This window comes from Leptodactylus fuscus, chromosome 6 (assembly GCF_031893055.1).
Source record: "Leptodactylus fuscus isolate aLepFus1 chromosome 6, aLepFus1.hap2, whole genome shotgun sequence".
Classification (NCBI taxonomy): domain Eukaryota; kingdom Metazoa; phylum Chordata; class Amphibia; order Anura; family Leptodactylidae; genus Leptodactylus; species Leptodactylus fuscus.
In genome coordinates, this window is record NC_134270.1 from 3,446,656 (window position 1) to 3,460,558 (window position 13,903).

Consider the following 13,903-nt stretch of genomic DNA (forward strand, 5'->3'; position numbering starts at 1 on the left):
CTCAGTATTCCTTTTCCCGGTATCTCTCCTCCCAGTATTCCTGCCCCAGTATCCCTGCTCCCAGACTCCCTCTTCCCAGGATGCCTACTTCCAGTATCCTTCTTCCCACTATCCCTCCTCCCAGTGTTCCTGCTACCAGTATTCCTCCTCCAAGTATTTCTCCTCCTAGTATCCTTGCTTCCAGTATTTCTGCTCCCAGTATCCCTCCTCTCAGTATTCCTTCTCCTGGTATCTCTCCTCCCAGCATTCCTGCCCCAGTATCCCTGCTTCCAGTATTCCTACTCTCAGTATCTCTGCTCCCAGTATCCCTGCTCCTAGACACCCTCTTCCCAAGATGCCTACTTTCAGTATCCCTCCTCCCAAATCTCTCCTCCCAGTATCTTTCTTCCTAGTATCTCTCCTCAGTATCCCTTCTCTCAGTGTCCCTGCTCCCAGTATTCCTCCTCCAAGCATTGCTCCTTCCAGAATCCTTCCTCCTAGTATCTTTCCTCCCAGTATCCTTGCTCCTAGACTCCCGCTTCCCAGTATGCTTCCTCCCAGTATCCCTCCTCCCAGTATCCCTCCTCCCAGTATCACTCCTCCCAGTATCCCTCCTCCCAGTATCCCTGCTCCTAGACTCCCTCTTCCCAATATCCCTCCTCCCAGTATCCCTGCTCCTAGACTCCCTCTTCCCAGTATGCTTCCTCCCAGTATCCCTCCTCCCTTCTCATTCACTCCACAGTGGCCCCAGTCACCAGCCTTCCTACAGCATCTTCCTTTAGGTCGAGGTCTTCTGCTACGTGGACACACATGTCCTGCCCACAGAGCTCCGAGTGCCCCAGTTCAAGGAAAAAGCAGCAGCTACTGACCAGGCCCCAGGAAAGAAACAATCCGAGGCAAGAACTAGGCAGCAAAGCTAATGCTGCAACACAATAGAGGGAACTGGAGGATGGGTGTAGTAGTCATAGATGTCAATGGTAGACTAGTAACACTCAGCCAACTCCTCTAGCCCCCCTCCCAAATGGGTAGTGTTGATGGTGTCTGTGGTATACCCAGTGCTTAAATTGGACCGGAACGCGCCGGGACTCAGTTCTGGCATCAAGACAAACTGTACTGGTACTATGGCAGCAGGGTCTATGTCCTCTCTAACCCACCAGGGCAGTGCTCGGTTCCTTGGCTGCTCTTCGCTTTAGCCCTCTGTACAGTTCAGCAGTCTTAGGTTTTCGGTCATCCTCCATACTCGCCAGATACTGGACAAGGCGCCGCATACGACTCACTGGAGGGAATACTAGAGGTCGTGTTGTCAACAGTAGACCAAGAACACTCATTTGACTTCTCCAGCTTTCCTCCAAAATTGGGGCAAGGTTAAGGGGTCTGCTGTGTACCTGATATCCCGTATGGAGCCAGGAAATGGGGCTCTATGGTGTGTGGTGGTGCCCAAGTCAAAGAATTGCTATAGTGTCCAGTCTTTGCTAGTTACGCCCATGACAAGGAGGATTCCTCCCTCCTTTTCCTTCCAGGTTCTCCAACGAAAGGCAGAGATTGGGGGAGGGGTGTTAATTCTACCATCTGTAAAAAATAACTTAGAGGATCGGTCTTTAGTAGCAGGTCCAATTGTTTCACTACATAACAGTGTCATGTGATCCATGGTGGTGAGTGGGGTCCCGTTTTTCTGCCTAAAATGAAAAAGAAAAAAAAAAACATTAAAGGGGTTGTCCATTTCATTTCTTATTATTTTATATTGCTGCCAGCGGGGCCATAAACATAACAAACCAGACCTCACCTCTCCCCGGGCCTACGTCTCCAGCGCTGGCAACTCCATATGTCTATATACAGGTCAACGTGCCTTCTAAAAACATGTAATAAAAGTGACCAAAATATTGTATAAAGCCCAAAGGGTACCAATAATAAAAAGCTAAAGTTGTAGCTTTTTGAATAGGGGGGAACAAAAGAATATGGTTCACATATTTGCCCAATTTGCCCCACTTTCATATGCTCCAGAGTCGTTCCCACGCAGTATTATAGGCTCCACACTGGCCCCCACATAGTCTTATGTACTCCACAGTGGTCCAAACACAATATGCTGCACCGTGGCCCCCAGCCAATATTATATGCTCCATTTCGGCCCCTACATTATATCCCCATAGTAGCCCACCCACAGTATTATATGCTCCACTTTGAGCCCCCCTCAATATTATATGTTTCACTTGGGGTCCCCACACAGTATTATATGCTCCACAGTGGACCCCCCATACAGTGTTATATGTTCAACTTTGGGTTCCCACGCAATATTATATACTCAACTTTGGGCTCCTAACAAAGTATTCTATGCTCCACAGTGGCCCTCGCACAGTATAATATGCTCCACAGTGTCCCGCACACAGTATTATCTGCTACTTAACTGAAGTCCCATGAAGAACAGCCTCCTTCTTCTGACTGCAGGAGCTGATGACTTAGGTCATCGCGTCTGCGTCGGGGCAGAGGTCACACTCTGTGTATTTGCACATACAGCTGATAGAAGCGATTGGTCACTAATGGAGACTCCTGTATGGTATTCCTCCTTAGTGAGTGATCAGGGTGACGGCGCGCGTGCCAGCAGAGAGCGCTTTGAGTGCACACGTGCCATAGGGTCACCAACCCGGGCCTAAATCATTGGTTACTAAATGTATTGTGATGGAGAATATATCACATAGATAAGTCACATGGTAAGAAATACAAAGATACTCACACGTTTGTCATACATAGACTTAACTGCAACCGCGCCGAGTAAAAACAGAGCCGCAATAATGACTGCAACCAAAGTACCGAGAGAAAGCGATCCAGATCCTGGCAAGGGAAAGAAAGGCACAGAATGGTCACCGACCTCCGGGAACACAGGAACCATATACAATACATGATAGTACAATCCTGGCCAGATACAGATGGTGGAGGGGCCCTTATATACAGCTACATATGGTGGAGGGGCCCTTATATACATGACTACATATGGTGGAGAGGCCCTTATATACAGTTACATATGGTGGAGAGGCCCTTATATACAGCCACATATGGTGGAGGGGCCCTTATATACAGCCACATATGGTGGAGGGGCCCTTATATACAGTTACATATTTTGGAGAGGCCCTTATATACAGCCACATATGGTGGAGGGGCCCTTATATACAGCCACATATGGTGGAGGGGCCCTTATATACAGCTACATATGGTGGAGGGGCCCTTATATACAGCTACATATGGTGGAGGGGCCCTTATATACAGCTACATATGGTGGAGGGGCCCTTATATACAGCTACATATGGTGGAGGGGCCCTTATATACAGCTACATATGGTGGAGGGGCCCTTATATACAGCTACATATGGTGGAGGGGCCCTTATATACAGCTACATATGGTGGAGGGGCCCTTATATACAGCCACATATGGTGGAGGGGCCCTTATATACAGCTACATATGGTGGAAGGGCCCTTATATACAGCTACATATGGTGGAGAGGCCCTTATATACAGCTACATATGGTGGAGAGGCCCTTATATACATGACTACCAGGGGCGTAACTACCGTGGTAGCAGCAGTAGCAGCTGCCACAGGGCCCGGGCCATTAGGGGGCCCGGTGACAGCCGCTACCGCTGCGGTTTTTTTAAAATAGGCAGTTACGGGCCCTATTCACTTGCCGATCCTGGCTGGGCCAGAGTATAATAATTGTTTATGGGTGTCCACAGAGGGACACTATTGGATTTAATACTGTGTGCAGGGGCCACTATGGGGTTAATACTGTGTGCAGGGGCCACTATAGGGGTTAATACTGTGTGCAGGGGCCACTATTGGGGTTAATACTGTGTGCAGGGGCCACTATTGGGGTTAATACTGTGTGCAGGGGCCAGTAAGGGACATAATAGAGTGCGGAGGAGGGGGTCGGTCGAGGTCTTCGGCGTCAGTTGGGATGGGGGGGGGGCCCCCATGTCAAAAGTTCGCCACGGGGCCCCGCCATTCCTAGTTACGCCACTAATGACTACATATACCTCAAGTGAAAAGGTGGATGTATCTCACAGATGGCGAGAACTGGGGTGTGCACAGTACCACTTCTCTTCTGTATATATGGACAGTGCACAGTACCACTTCTCCATTCCTGTATACTGGGTACAATTCTCCCATGGACAACCATTACCTTCACATCTACCATCCCGGTAGGGCAGAGTTGTGCAGTCATATAGGTTCCCTCCACCCTTGAAAACTTGGCGACATTCCCAGACCTGTGTAGGTTCTCCATGGCGGTTTTTTGCTGTGACGCGCTACGCGGGGTCTTAGCCGTAAATAATTACAATCTTGGGTCTCAATAACAAAAAAAATAAACAACCACCAATAAGCTTCATGGTGGGTAACATATTCCCCAAAGTTTTTTTTTTTTACATTATTTTCATGGTGCAAATTTTGAAACAATTTTCGGTCCTTTCTGCTTCTCCCCCACCCACTTGCGTCTGATCTCTCGGCTTTGTATCTCACCTTTAGTCACTGTCAGTTGGGTACCACCAATGATATCTTCTCCTACCCCATAAGCGAACCCATGGCAGGAGTACGACCCGCTGTCATGCTGCCGAAGGTCTTTCAGAGAGAAACTAAGATTAAATATGTCGCCAGAAACATAAATGCGACTGCTGTAGCGAGGACTGACCCAGATCCAGGACCACGCTGGACTCTCATTGGAGATGTTTTTGGGAGAAGGAGAAGAACAACGGTCGACTTTTGTATCCTTGAATAAGTCTGTGGATAAAATACAATGAATACATCCAATGTTGTTGCCATATTGGAGAGCAAAAGGCGTGTATTGGGAGTGGGGGTAGCATATTGGACCATTAGCCCCCTGGTTGTGACCCCAGTATATTTCTGTTGACGCCATATATGTTCAGTATATTGTTGGAAATAGATTGATTGGATGATAATAACCTGCAGCGAGCACTAGAGGGAGCTCAGGAGCTTACTACCTGCTGGGGCAGATTTACTAATACCGTCTAAAGTTTAGGCAAATTACCTACCAAAATTATAAAAAAATTGGCCTCTTAATAATTTTGACACATTTCCTTGTGGCATGCCCAATTAACCCCTTGGAATTTTTTGTTCCTAACATGTCGGAATAGCCTTAAGAAAGGCTATTTGTCTCCTAACTTTAGATGTCTTCTCCGCACCGCTATTCCATAGAAATCCCGTTTTTTGCCGGTATGCAAATGAGTTCTCTCACAGCACTGGGGCGGTCCCCAGCACTCAGACAGCACTGGGGGCATCCCCAATGCTGGCAGAGAACTCTCAAGCGCCTCCATCTTCTTCAGAAACATCCTCTTCCTGTGTCTTCTTCCAGCGCAGGTGGTGAAACTTGTAGGCCTCGGGCAGAGCCGACTGCGCATGCCCACAAGAAAACGGCCATTTACTTACTGTGTAAGCTGCCATTTTTCTTGTGGCCGCGGGCATGTGCAGTAGGCTCTGCCTGAGGCCCGAGGCCTAGAAGTTTCACCGCCTGCACCGGAAGAAGAAACAGATAGAGGACGTTCCTGAAGAAGATGGAAGCAGCTGATTGAGCACTGAGGACCGCCCCCAGTGCTGCGAGAGAACTCATTTGCATACCGACAAAAACCGGGATTTCTATGGAATGGTGGCGCGGAGAAGACATCTAAAGGTAAGAGAAGAATAGCCTTTCTTAAGGTTATTCCTTCGTCTTAGGGACAAAAAATTCCTTTTGAATGACAGGATCCCTTTAAGGACTGAGCCAATTTTCATTTTTGCATATCCATTTCTTCCTGCCCCCCATGCCAAAAGCGGCCATTTTTAAAATCTCAGTTCACATGGCTTATTGTTTGCGGAACATATTGTACTTTGTAATGGCCCCATGTGATATCCTGTGCAATGAACTAGGAAGCTGGAATAAAATTCAGAAGGAGGTGGAATTGGAAAAAAAAACACATTTGCTGCAATTTCTTATGGGTTTAACTTGTTACGGCATTCACTATATGGTAATAATGACGTGTCCTGTATTCTGCGGGACGAGACGATCGCGGCAATACCAAATTTCTATAGTATTTGATACCTTTTAAAAAAAAAAGTAAAAAAAAAATTGTCTTTGTGTCGCCATATTGTGACACCTATAACTTTTTTTTATATAAAAAGTCCTAAATACCAAACATTGGTGGCAATGAAAAGTGCAGCTTGTCCCGCAAATAATGAGCCCTGATATATCTCCGCCAACAATACAGTAACAAAAGTACAAAAATCAGAATACGAGGACCCCGGGAAAATGTGACATAAAAGCGAGATAAATCTGGTATCGCCGTTATCGTAATGACTGGGCGGACAAAGCCGCCATGTTATATATAGTGCAGAGAGCAAAATGCAAAAATTTATTGAGCAATCCCCAGGATAGGCCGTCAATATCCGGTCATTGGGGGTTCGTCCTCCGCCATCACTCAGCTGACTGAAGAGGCCGCAGTGTTGCACCCCGTTCCATGTGCCGATGATGTCACATTTATTGGGACCTGATCTTTGTATAGGTCATTATTAGCAGATTAGTGGTACTCGGTGCTGCAGCTCAGTCCCAATGATTTGACTGGAACTGAGCCCTGTGACATATGATGGTGCCATCGCTGGGCCAAGAAAGAGTAGCAGCGATCACGCCAATGTCAGACTGGTGGGGGTGCCCAGTTCCGGACCTCCACCGATCTGATATCCTTAGGACAGCTCCAAAATAGCAAAAGCCCTGACAACCCCTTCACCATTGGCGCCATATATCACATATACAATACAGGATTTCCTCTTACCGGTGCACGTAGATTTGTTTCCAACCTTGATCACATCTTGGAGATTTTCAATTGTGCCGTGAAATGACGATCTATCGGAGCGGTCACAGCTAAAATCGCAAAGTTCCAGGATTTTGAGGCATCCTAAGTCCAGTGACAAGACTCGGAGGTCAACGTCACGTCTAACGGAACAGGAAAACGTGCCAGAGTCTCCTTCTACGAGTTCCAGGTACGATGGGTGTTGGGTTATAGAGTCACATGACCGGCCTGAAATAAAGAGACAAACTCATGGCCACACGGTGAGCGCCCACACATATATTGGCCGACAGGAAGCAGAAGACCCGCTCACCCATCCCAGCGACGTGCCCATGTCACCACTGGGGCGCAGTCACGGGCCTCAATGGTGACCCCAGGTGTGTGACATCACCAAAGAGGCGGAGAGAGCGCCGAAAAGAGGTGTAGGAAGGTGAGTATATATGTTTCTTGTTTTTACACCTACCCTGAGATATAATATATGAATGGTTGGCGTCTACTGGAGGTTCTCGGTCTCTCTAGGACTTCATGCTCTAGTATGGACTATGGGAAAGTCTTTCTTCATGAGCCCCACCCCCGGTCAGCTGGGGGACTATATCGCCATGTTATACCGACCTAGTAAGTATCATAGTGAACTGCTTGAAAATATCCTCACCTTTGATGGACATCATGAGCAAGATGGTGCCGAAGAATAAGGAGCCCGTCGTGTCCTTCATTCTTATCCTGTAAGATAATAATATATATATAAGAATCTCCTCCCATTGTTATAAGTGACCGTTTTCACTTACAAAGCCATTGTATGTTGTCCATGTAGTGGCAGTATTATCTGGAGACTGTTACATTAAACATACCGCACTAAAGTTATACCCAGGTTATACCGGCTGTACATATATAATTATATACAGTATATACCCAGGTTATATCGGCTGTACATATATAATTATATACAGTATATACCCAGGTTATACCGGCTGTACATATATAATTATATACAGTATATACCCAGGTTATACCGGCTGTACATATATAATTATATACAGTATATACCCAGGTTATATCGGCTGTACATATATAATTATATACAGTATATACCCAGGTTATACCGGCTGTACATATATAATTATATACAGTATATATCCAGGTTATACCGGCTGTACATATATAATTATATACAGTATATCCCCAGGTTATACCGGCTGTACATATATAATTATATACAGTATATACCCAGGTTATATCGGCTGTACATATATAATTATATGCAGTATATACCCAGGTTATACCGGCTGTACATATATAATTATATACAGTATATACCCAGGTTATACCGGCTGTACATATATAATTATATACAGTATATACCCAGGTTATACCGGCTGTAAATATATAATTATATACAGTATATACCCAGGTTATACCGGCTGTACATATATAATTATATACAGTATATACCCAGGTTATACCGGCTGTACATATATAATTATATACAGTATATACCCAGGTTATACCGGCTGTACATATATAATTATATACAGTATATACCCAGGTTATACCGGCTGTACATATATAATTATATACAGCATATATCCAGGTTATAGCGGCTGTACATATATAATTATATACCCAGGTTATCCCAGCTCTACATATATAATTATATACAGTATATACCCAGGTTATACCGGCTGTACATATATAATTATATACAGTATATACCCAGGTTATACCGGCTGAACATATATAATTATATACAGTATATACCCAGGTTATAGCAGCTGCACATATATACAGTCCTATGAAAAAGTTTGGGCACCCCTATTAATCTTAATCATTTTTTGTTCTAAATATTTTGGTGTTTGCAGCAGCCATTTCAGTTTGATATATCTAATAACTGATGGACACAGTAATATTTCAGGATTGAAATGAGGTTTATTGTACTAACAGAAAATGTGCAATATGCATTAAACCAAAATTTGACCGGTGCAAAAGTATGGGCACCTCAACAGAAAAGTGACATTAATATTTAGTACATCCTCCTTTTGCAAAGATAACAGCCTCTAGTCGCTTCCTGTAGCTTTTAATCAGTTCCTGGATCCTGGATAAAGGTATTTTGGACAAACAATTCAAGTTCAGTTAAGTTAGATGGTGGCCGAGCATGGACAGCCCGCTTCCAATCATCCCACAGATGTTCAATGATATTCAGGTCTGGGGACTGGGATGGCCATTCCAGAACATTGTCATTGTTCCTCTGCATGAATGCCTGAGGATTTGGAGCGGTGTTTTGGATCATTGTCTTCCCTGGTCAGACCACACCTGGAATACTGTGTACAGTTCTGGGCGCCTCAATTCAAGAAAGACATCGATATATTGGAGCAAGTCCAGAGAAGAGCAACCAAAATGGTGGAAGGTCTGCAAACCATGTCCTATGAGGAGCGGCTAAAAGAACTGGGATTGTTTAGTTTGCAGAAGAGAAGGCTGAGGGGAGATTTAATAGCAGTCTACAAATATCTGAAAGGTAGTCACAGTGCAGAGGGATCTCCCCTATTCTCATTAGCACAAGGAAGTACAAGAAGCAATGGGATGAAACTAAAGGGAAAGAGATACAGATTAGACATTAGGAAAAACTTTCTGACAGTGAGGATAGTGAGAGAGTGGAATAGGCTGCCACGGGAGGTGGTGGGCGCTCCATCAATGGAAATCTTCAAGCGGAATCTGGAGAAACATATAGCTGGGATGATTTAGGAAAACCTGCACTCGCAGGGGGTTGGACCCGATGGCCCTTGAGGTCCCTTCCAACTCTACCATAAGAAGAAATAAGAAAAAAAAAAAAAATATCCATCCCCGGCGTAACTTCAACTTCGTCACTGATTCTTGAACATTATTCTCAAGAATCTGCTGATACTGAGTGGAATCCATGCCACTCTCAACTTTAACAAGATTCCCGATGCCGGCATTGGCCACACAGCCCCAAAGCATGATGGAACCTCCACCAAATTTTACAGTGGGTAGCATGTGTTTTTCTTGGAATGCTGTTTCTTTTTGGACGCCATGCATAACGCCTTTTTTTATAACCAAACAACTCAATTTTTGTTTCCAAAATGAAGCTGCCTTGTCCAAATGTGCTTTTTCATACCTCAGGCGACTCTATTTGTGGCGTACGTGCAGAAACGGCTTCTTTCTCATCACTCTCCCATACAGCTTCTATTTGTGCAAAGTGCGCTGTATAGTTGACCAATGCACAGTGACACCATCTGCAGCAAGATGATGCTGCAGCTCTTTGGAGGTGTCTGTGGATTGTCCTTGACTGTTCTCACCATTCTTCTTCTCTGTCTTTCTGATATTTTTCTTGGCCTGCCACTTCTGGGCTTAACAAGAACTGTCCCTGTGGTCTTCCATTTCCTTACTATGTTCCTCACAGTGGAAACTGACAGGTTAAATCTCTGAGACAACTTTTTGTATCCTTCCCCTGAACAACTATGTTGAACAATCTTTGTTTTCAGATCATTTGAGAGTTGTTTTGAGTAGCCCATGATGCCACTCTTCAGAGGAGATTCAAATAGGAGATCAACTTGCAATTGGCCACCTTAAATACCTTTTCTTATGATTGGATACATCTGGCTATGAAGTTCAAAGCTCACTGAGGTTACAAAACCAATTTTGTGCTTCAGTAAGTCAGTAAAAAGTAGTTAGGGGAATTCAAATCAATAAAATGATAAGGGTGCCCATACTTTTGCACCGGTCAAATTTTGGTTTAATGCATATTGCACATTTTCTGTTAGTACAATAAACCTCATTTCAATCCTGAAATATTACTGTGTCCATCAGTTATTAGATATATCAAACTGAAATGGCTGTTGCAAACACCAAAATATTTAGAACAAAAAATGATTAAGATTAATAGGGGTGCCCAAACTTTTTCATAGGACTGTAATTATATACAGCATATACCCAGGTTATAGCGGCTATACATATAGAATTATATAAAGTATATACCCAGGTTATACCGGCTGTACATATATAATTATATACAGTATATACCCAGGTTATACCGGCTGTACATATATAATTATATACAGTATATACCCAGGTTATACCGGCTGTACATATATAATTATATACAGCATATACCCAGGTTATACCGGCTGTACATATATAATTATATACAGTATATCCCCAGGTTATACCGGCTGTACATATATAATTATATACAGTATATACCCAGGTTATACCGGCTGTACATATATAATTATATACAGTATATACCCAGGTTATACCGGCTGTACATATATAATTATATACAGTATATACCCAGGTTATACCGGCTGTACATATATAATTATATACAGTATATACCCAGGTTATACCGGCTGTACATATATAATTATATACAGTATATACCCAGGTTATACCGGCTGTACATATATAATTATATACAGTATATATCCAGGTTATACCGGCTGTACATATATAATTATATACAGTATATCCCCAGGTTATACCGGCTGTACATATATAATTATATACAGTATATACCCAGGTTATATCAGCTGTACATATATAATTATATACAGTATATACCCAGGTTATACCGGCTGTACATATATAATTATATACAGTATATACCCAGGTTATACCGGTTGTACATATATAGTTATATACAGTATATACCCAGGTTATACTATCTGTACATATATAATTATATACAGTATATACCCAGGTTATACCGGCTGTACATATATAATTATATACAGTATATACCCAGGTTATACCGACTGTACATATATAATTATATACAGCATATACCCAGGTTATACCGGCTGTACATATATAATTATATACAGTATATCCCCAGGTTATACCGGCTGTACATATATAATTATATACAGTATATACCCAGGTTATACCGGCTGTACATATATAATTATATACAGTATATACCCAGGTTATACCGGCTGTACATATATAATTATATACAGTATATACCCAGGTTATACCGGCTGTACATATATAATTATATACAGTATATATCCAGGTTATACCGGCTGTACATATATAATTATATACAGTATATCCCCAGGTTATACCGGCTGTACATATATAATTATATACAGTATATACCCAGGTTATATCGGCTGTACATATATAATTATATACAGTATATACCCAGGTTATACTAGCTGTACATATATAATTATATACAGTATATACCCAGGTTATACCGGCTGTACATATATAATTATATACAGTATATACCCAGGTTATACCGGCTGTACATATATAATTATATACAGCATATACCCAGGTTATACCAGCTGTACATATATAATTATATACAGTATATACCCAGGTTATACCGGCTGTACATATATAATTATATACAGTATATACCCTGGTTATACCGACTGTACATATATAATTATATACAGCATATACCCAGGTTATACCGGCTGTACATCTATAATTATATACAGTATATACCCAGGTTATACCGGCTGTACATATATAATTATATACAGTATATACCCAGGTTATACCGGTTGTACATATATAGTTATATACAGTATATACCCAGGTTATACTATCTGTACATATATAATTATATACAGTATATACCCAGGTTATACCGGCTGTACATATATAATTATATACAGTATATACCCAGGTTATACCGACTGTACATATATAATTATATACAGCATATACCCAGGTTATACCGGCTGTACATATATAATTATATACAGTATATACCCAGGTTATACCGGCTGTACATATATAATTATATACAGTATATACCCAGGTTATACCGGCTGTACATATATAATTATATACAGTATATACCCAGGTTATACCGGCTGTACATATATAATTATATACAGTATATACCCAGGTTATACCGGCTGTACATATATAATTATATACAGTATATATCCAGGTTATACCGGCTGTACATATATAATTATATACAGTATATCCCCAGGTTATACCGGCTGTACATATATAATTATATACAGTATATACCCAGGTTATATCGGCTGTACATATATAATTATATACAGTATATACCCAGGTTATACTAGCTGTACATATATAATTATATACAGTATATACCCAGGTTATACTATGTAGTAATGCTGTGGATATAAGTGATGGAAACCTACCTGACGGTGACAGAAGAGGATGATGAGCTGTAATGGTCGTGCGCACTCAGTGGTTTCAGTATACAGTATATCTTGCAGTGCAGGGCATGTATATCAGAGATAGTGTTGGGGTGACATCTGGGAGGTGATAAGAGCCCCAATATCAGTATTACGGCTAGTAGTAACATCATGGCTTTCTGTCTAAGGTGTATACAGTGTCTCCAGGGGTGTATCTGTAGTGGGTGCACTGGTAACATTGCTGGTCCCTGTGATACATAAACTATATCACTATTCTACATGATAGATGGACCGGGGAGGAGACCTGAGGCGATGGCCGTAGGCGGTGTCTCATGGAATAATCGGCCGCCTCTAGGCCATGTTGTACTTACGTCACAATGCTGAAAGTCAAAAGCATCCAGGTGTTCCTTAACCTCAGGTACAGCGCTCCCTGGAGGTGGCAGCGGGCATGTACAGGTGGGAGGACAGGTGAATAAAAAGTATGGCCCAAACAAAAGGGGGCCAAAAAAACGGGGTCATGTACCATGTGAGGGCCAATTATTCAGTCTTCTCATTATGGTAGATTTGGGTATTGATACGTTGCGTACATCCCCGGAGGGCCGCTCACTCGGCTGGCTGTTGTGCAGGGGTTTCTCTTATTCTCTGGTCCTCCACCATTGTTGTCTTCCGTGGTCAGCTCCGGGTCTTTTTACATTGAGGAGTTCACCAGGGCTTTTGCCCCTCCTAATATTGCAGTAACTTCTCGGATGGGTTTTTCTGTTTCCGCTGCTTGTTGCACCCGCACGGAGATCTCCTTTGACTATATATTTCCTTCAGAGCAAAATTTTCCAAATACAAGTATCACGAGCACCGCGCCTTAAATTAACTCCAGGCCTCGTTTCTGCTTAATTGAGAATAACATAAGGAAGGAATTGCCCAAACCTGCCCAGGAGACACAGAGGCAATGGTACAATTACATTT

General features: G+C 42.7%; 1 protein-coding gene across 1 annotated transcript; it reads right to left on the reverse strand.

Annotated features, from left to right (window-relative positions):
- Positions 1 to 960: 960 nt before the first annotated feature.
- Positions 961 to 13,417, reverse strand: LOC142209226 (uncharacterized). The gene is made up of 7 exons (XM_075278155.1): positions 13,315 to 13,417; positions 12,947 to 13,063; positions 7,447 to 7,514; positions 6,780 to 7,025; positions 4,480 to 4,737; positions 2,708 to 2,805; positions 961 to 1,655 (listed from the first exon to the last, which is right to left on the reverse strand). The coding sequence occupies exons 1-7, from the start codon at positions 13,338 to 13,340 to the stop codon at positions 1,602 to 1,604; spliced, it is 867 nt and encodes a 288-aa protein (XP_075134256.1). The 5' UTR covers positions 13,341 to 13,417; the 3' UTR covers positions 961 to 1,601.
- Positions 13,418 to 13,903: the final 486 nt, after the last annotated feature.

What these genes read in the sequence shown, in the direction of transcription:
- LOC142209226 (XM_075278155.1), bottom strand. Translation starts at nt 13,340, where the DNA reads ATGCTTTTGACTTTCAGCATTGTGAC. An exon ending in TCCTCTTCTGTCACCGTCAG is followed by an intron (nt 7,515 to 12,946) that starts GTAGGTTTCCAT and finishes ATTATCTTACAG; the next exon opens with GATAAGAATGAAGGACACGA. An exon ending in GCTCATGATGTCCATCAAAG is followed by an intron (nt 7,026 to 7,446) that starts GTGAGGATATTT and finishes TCTTTATTTCAG; the next exon opens with GCCGGTCATGTGACTCTATA.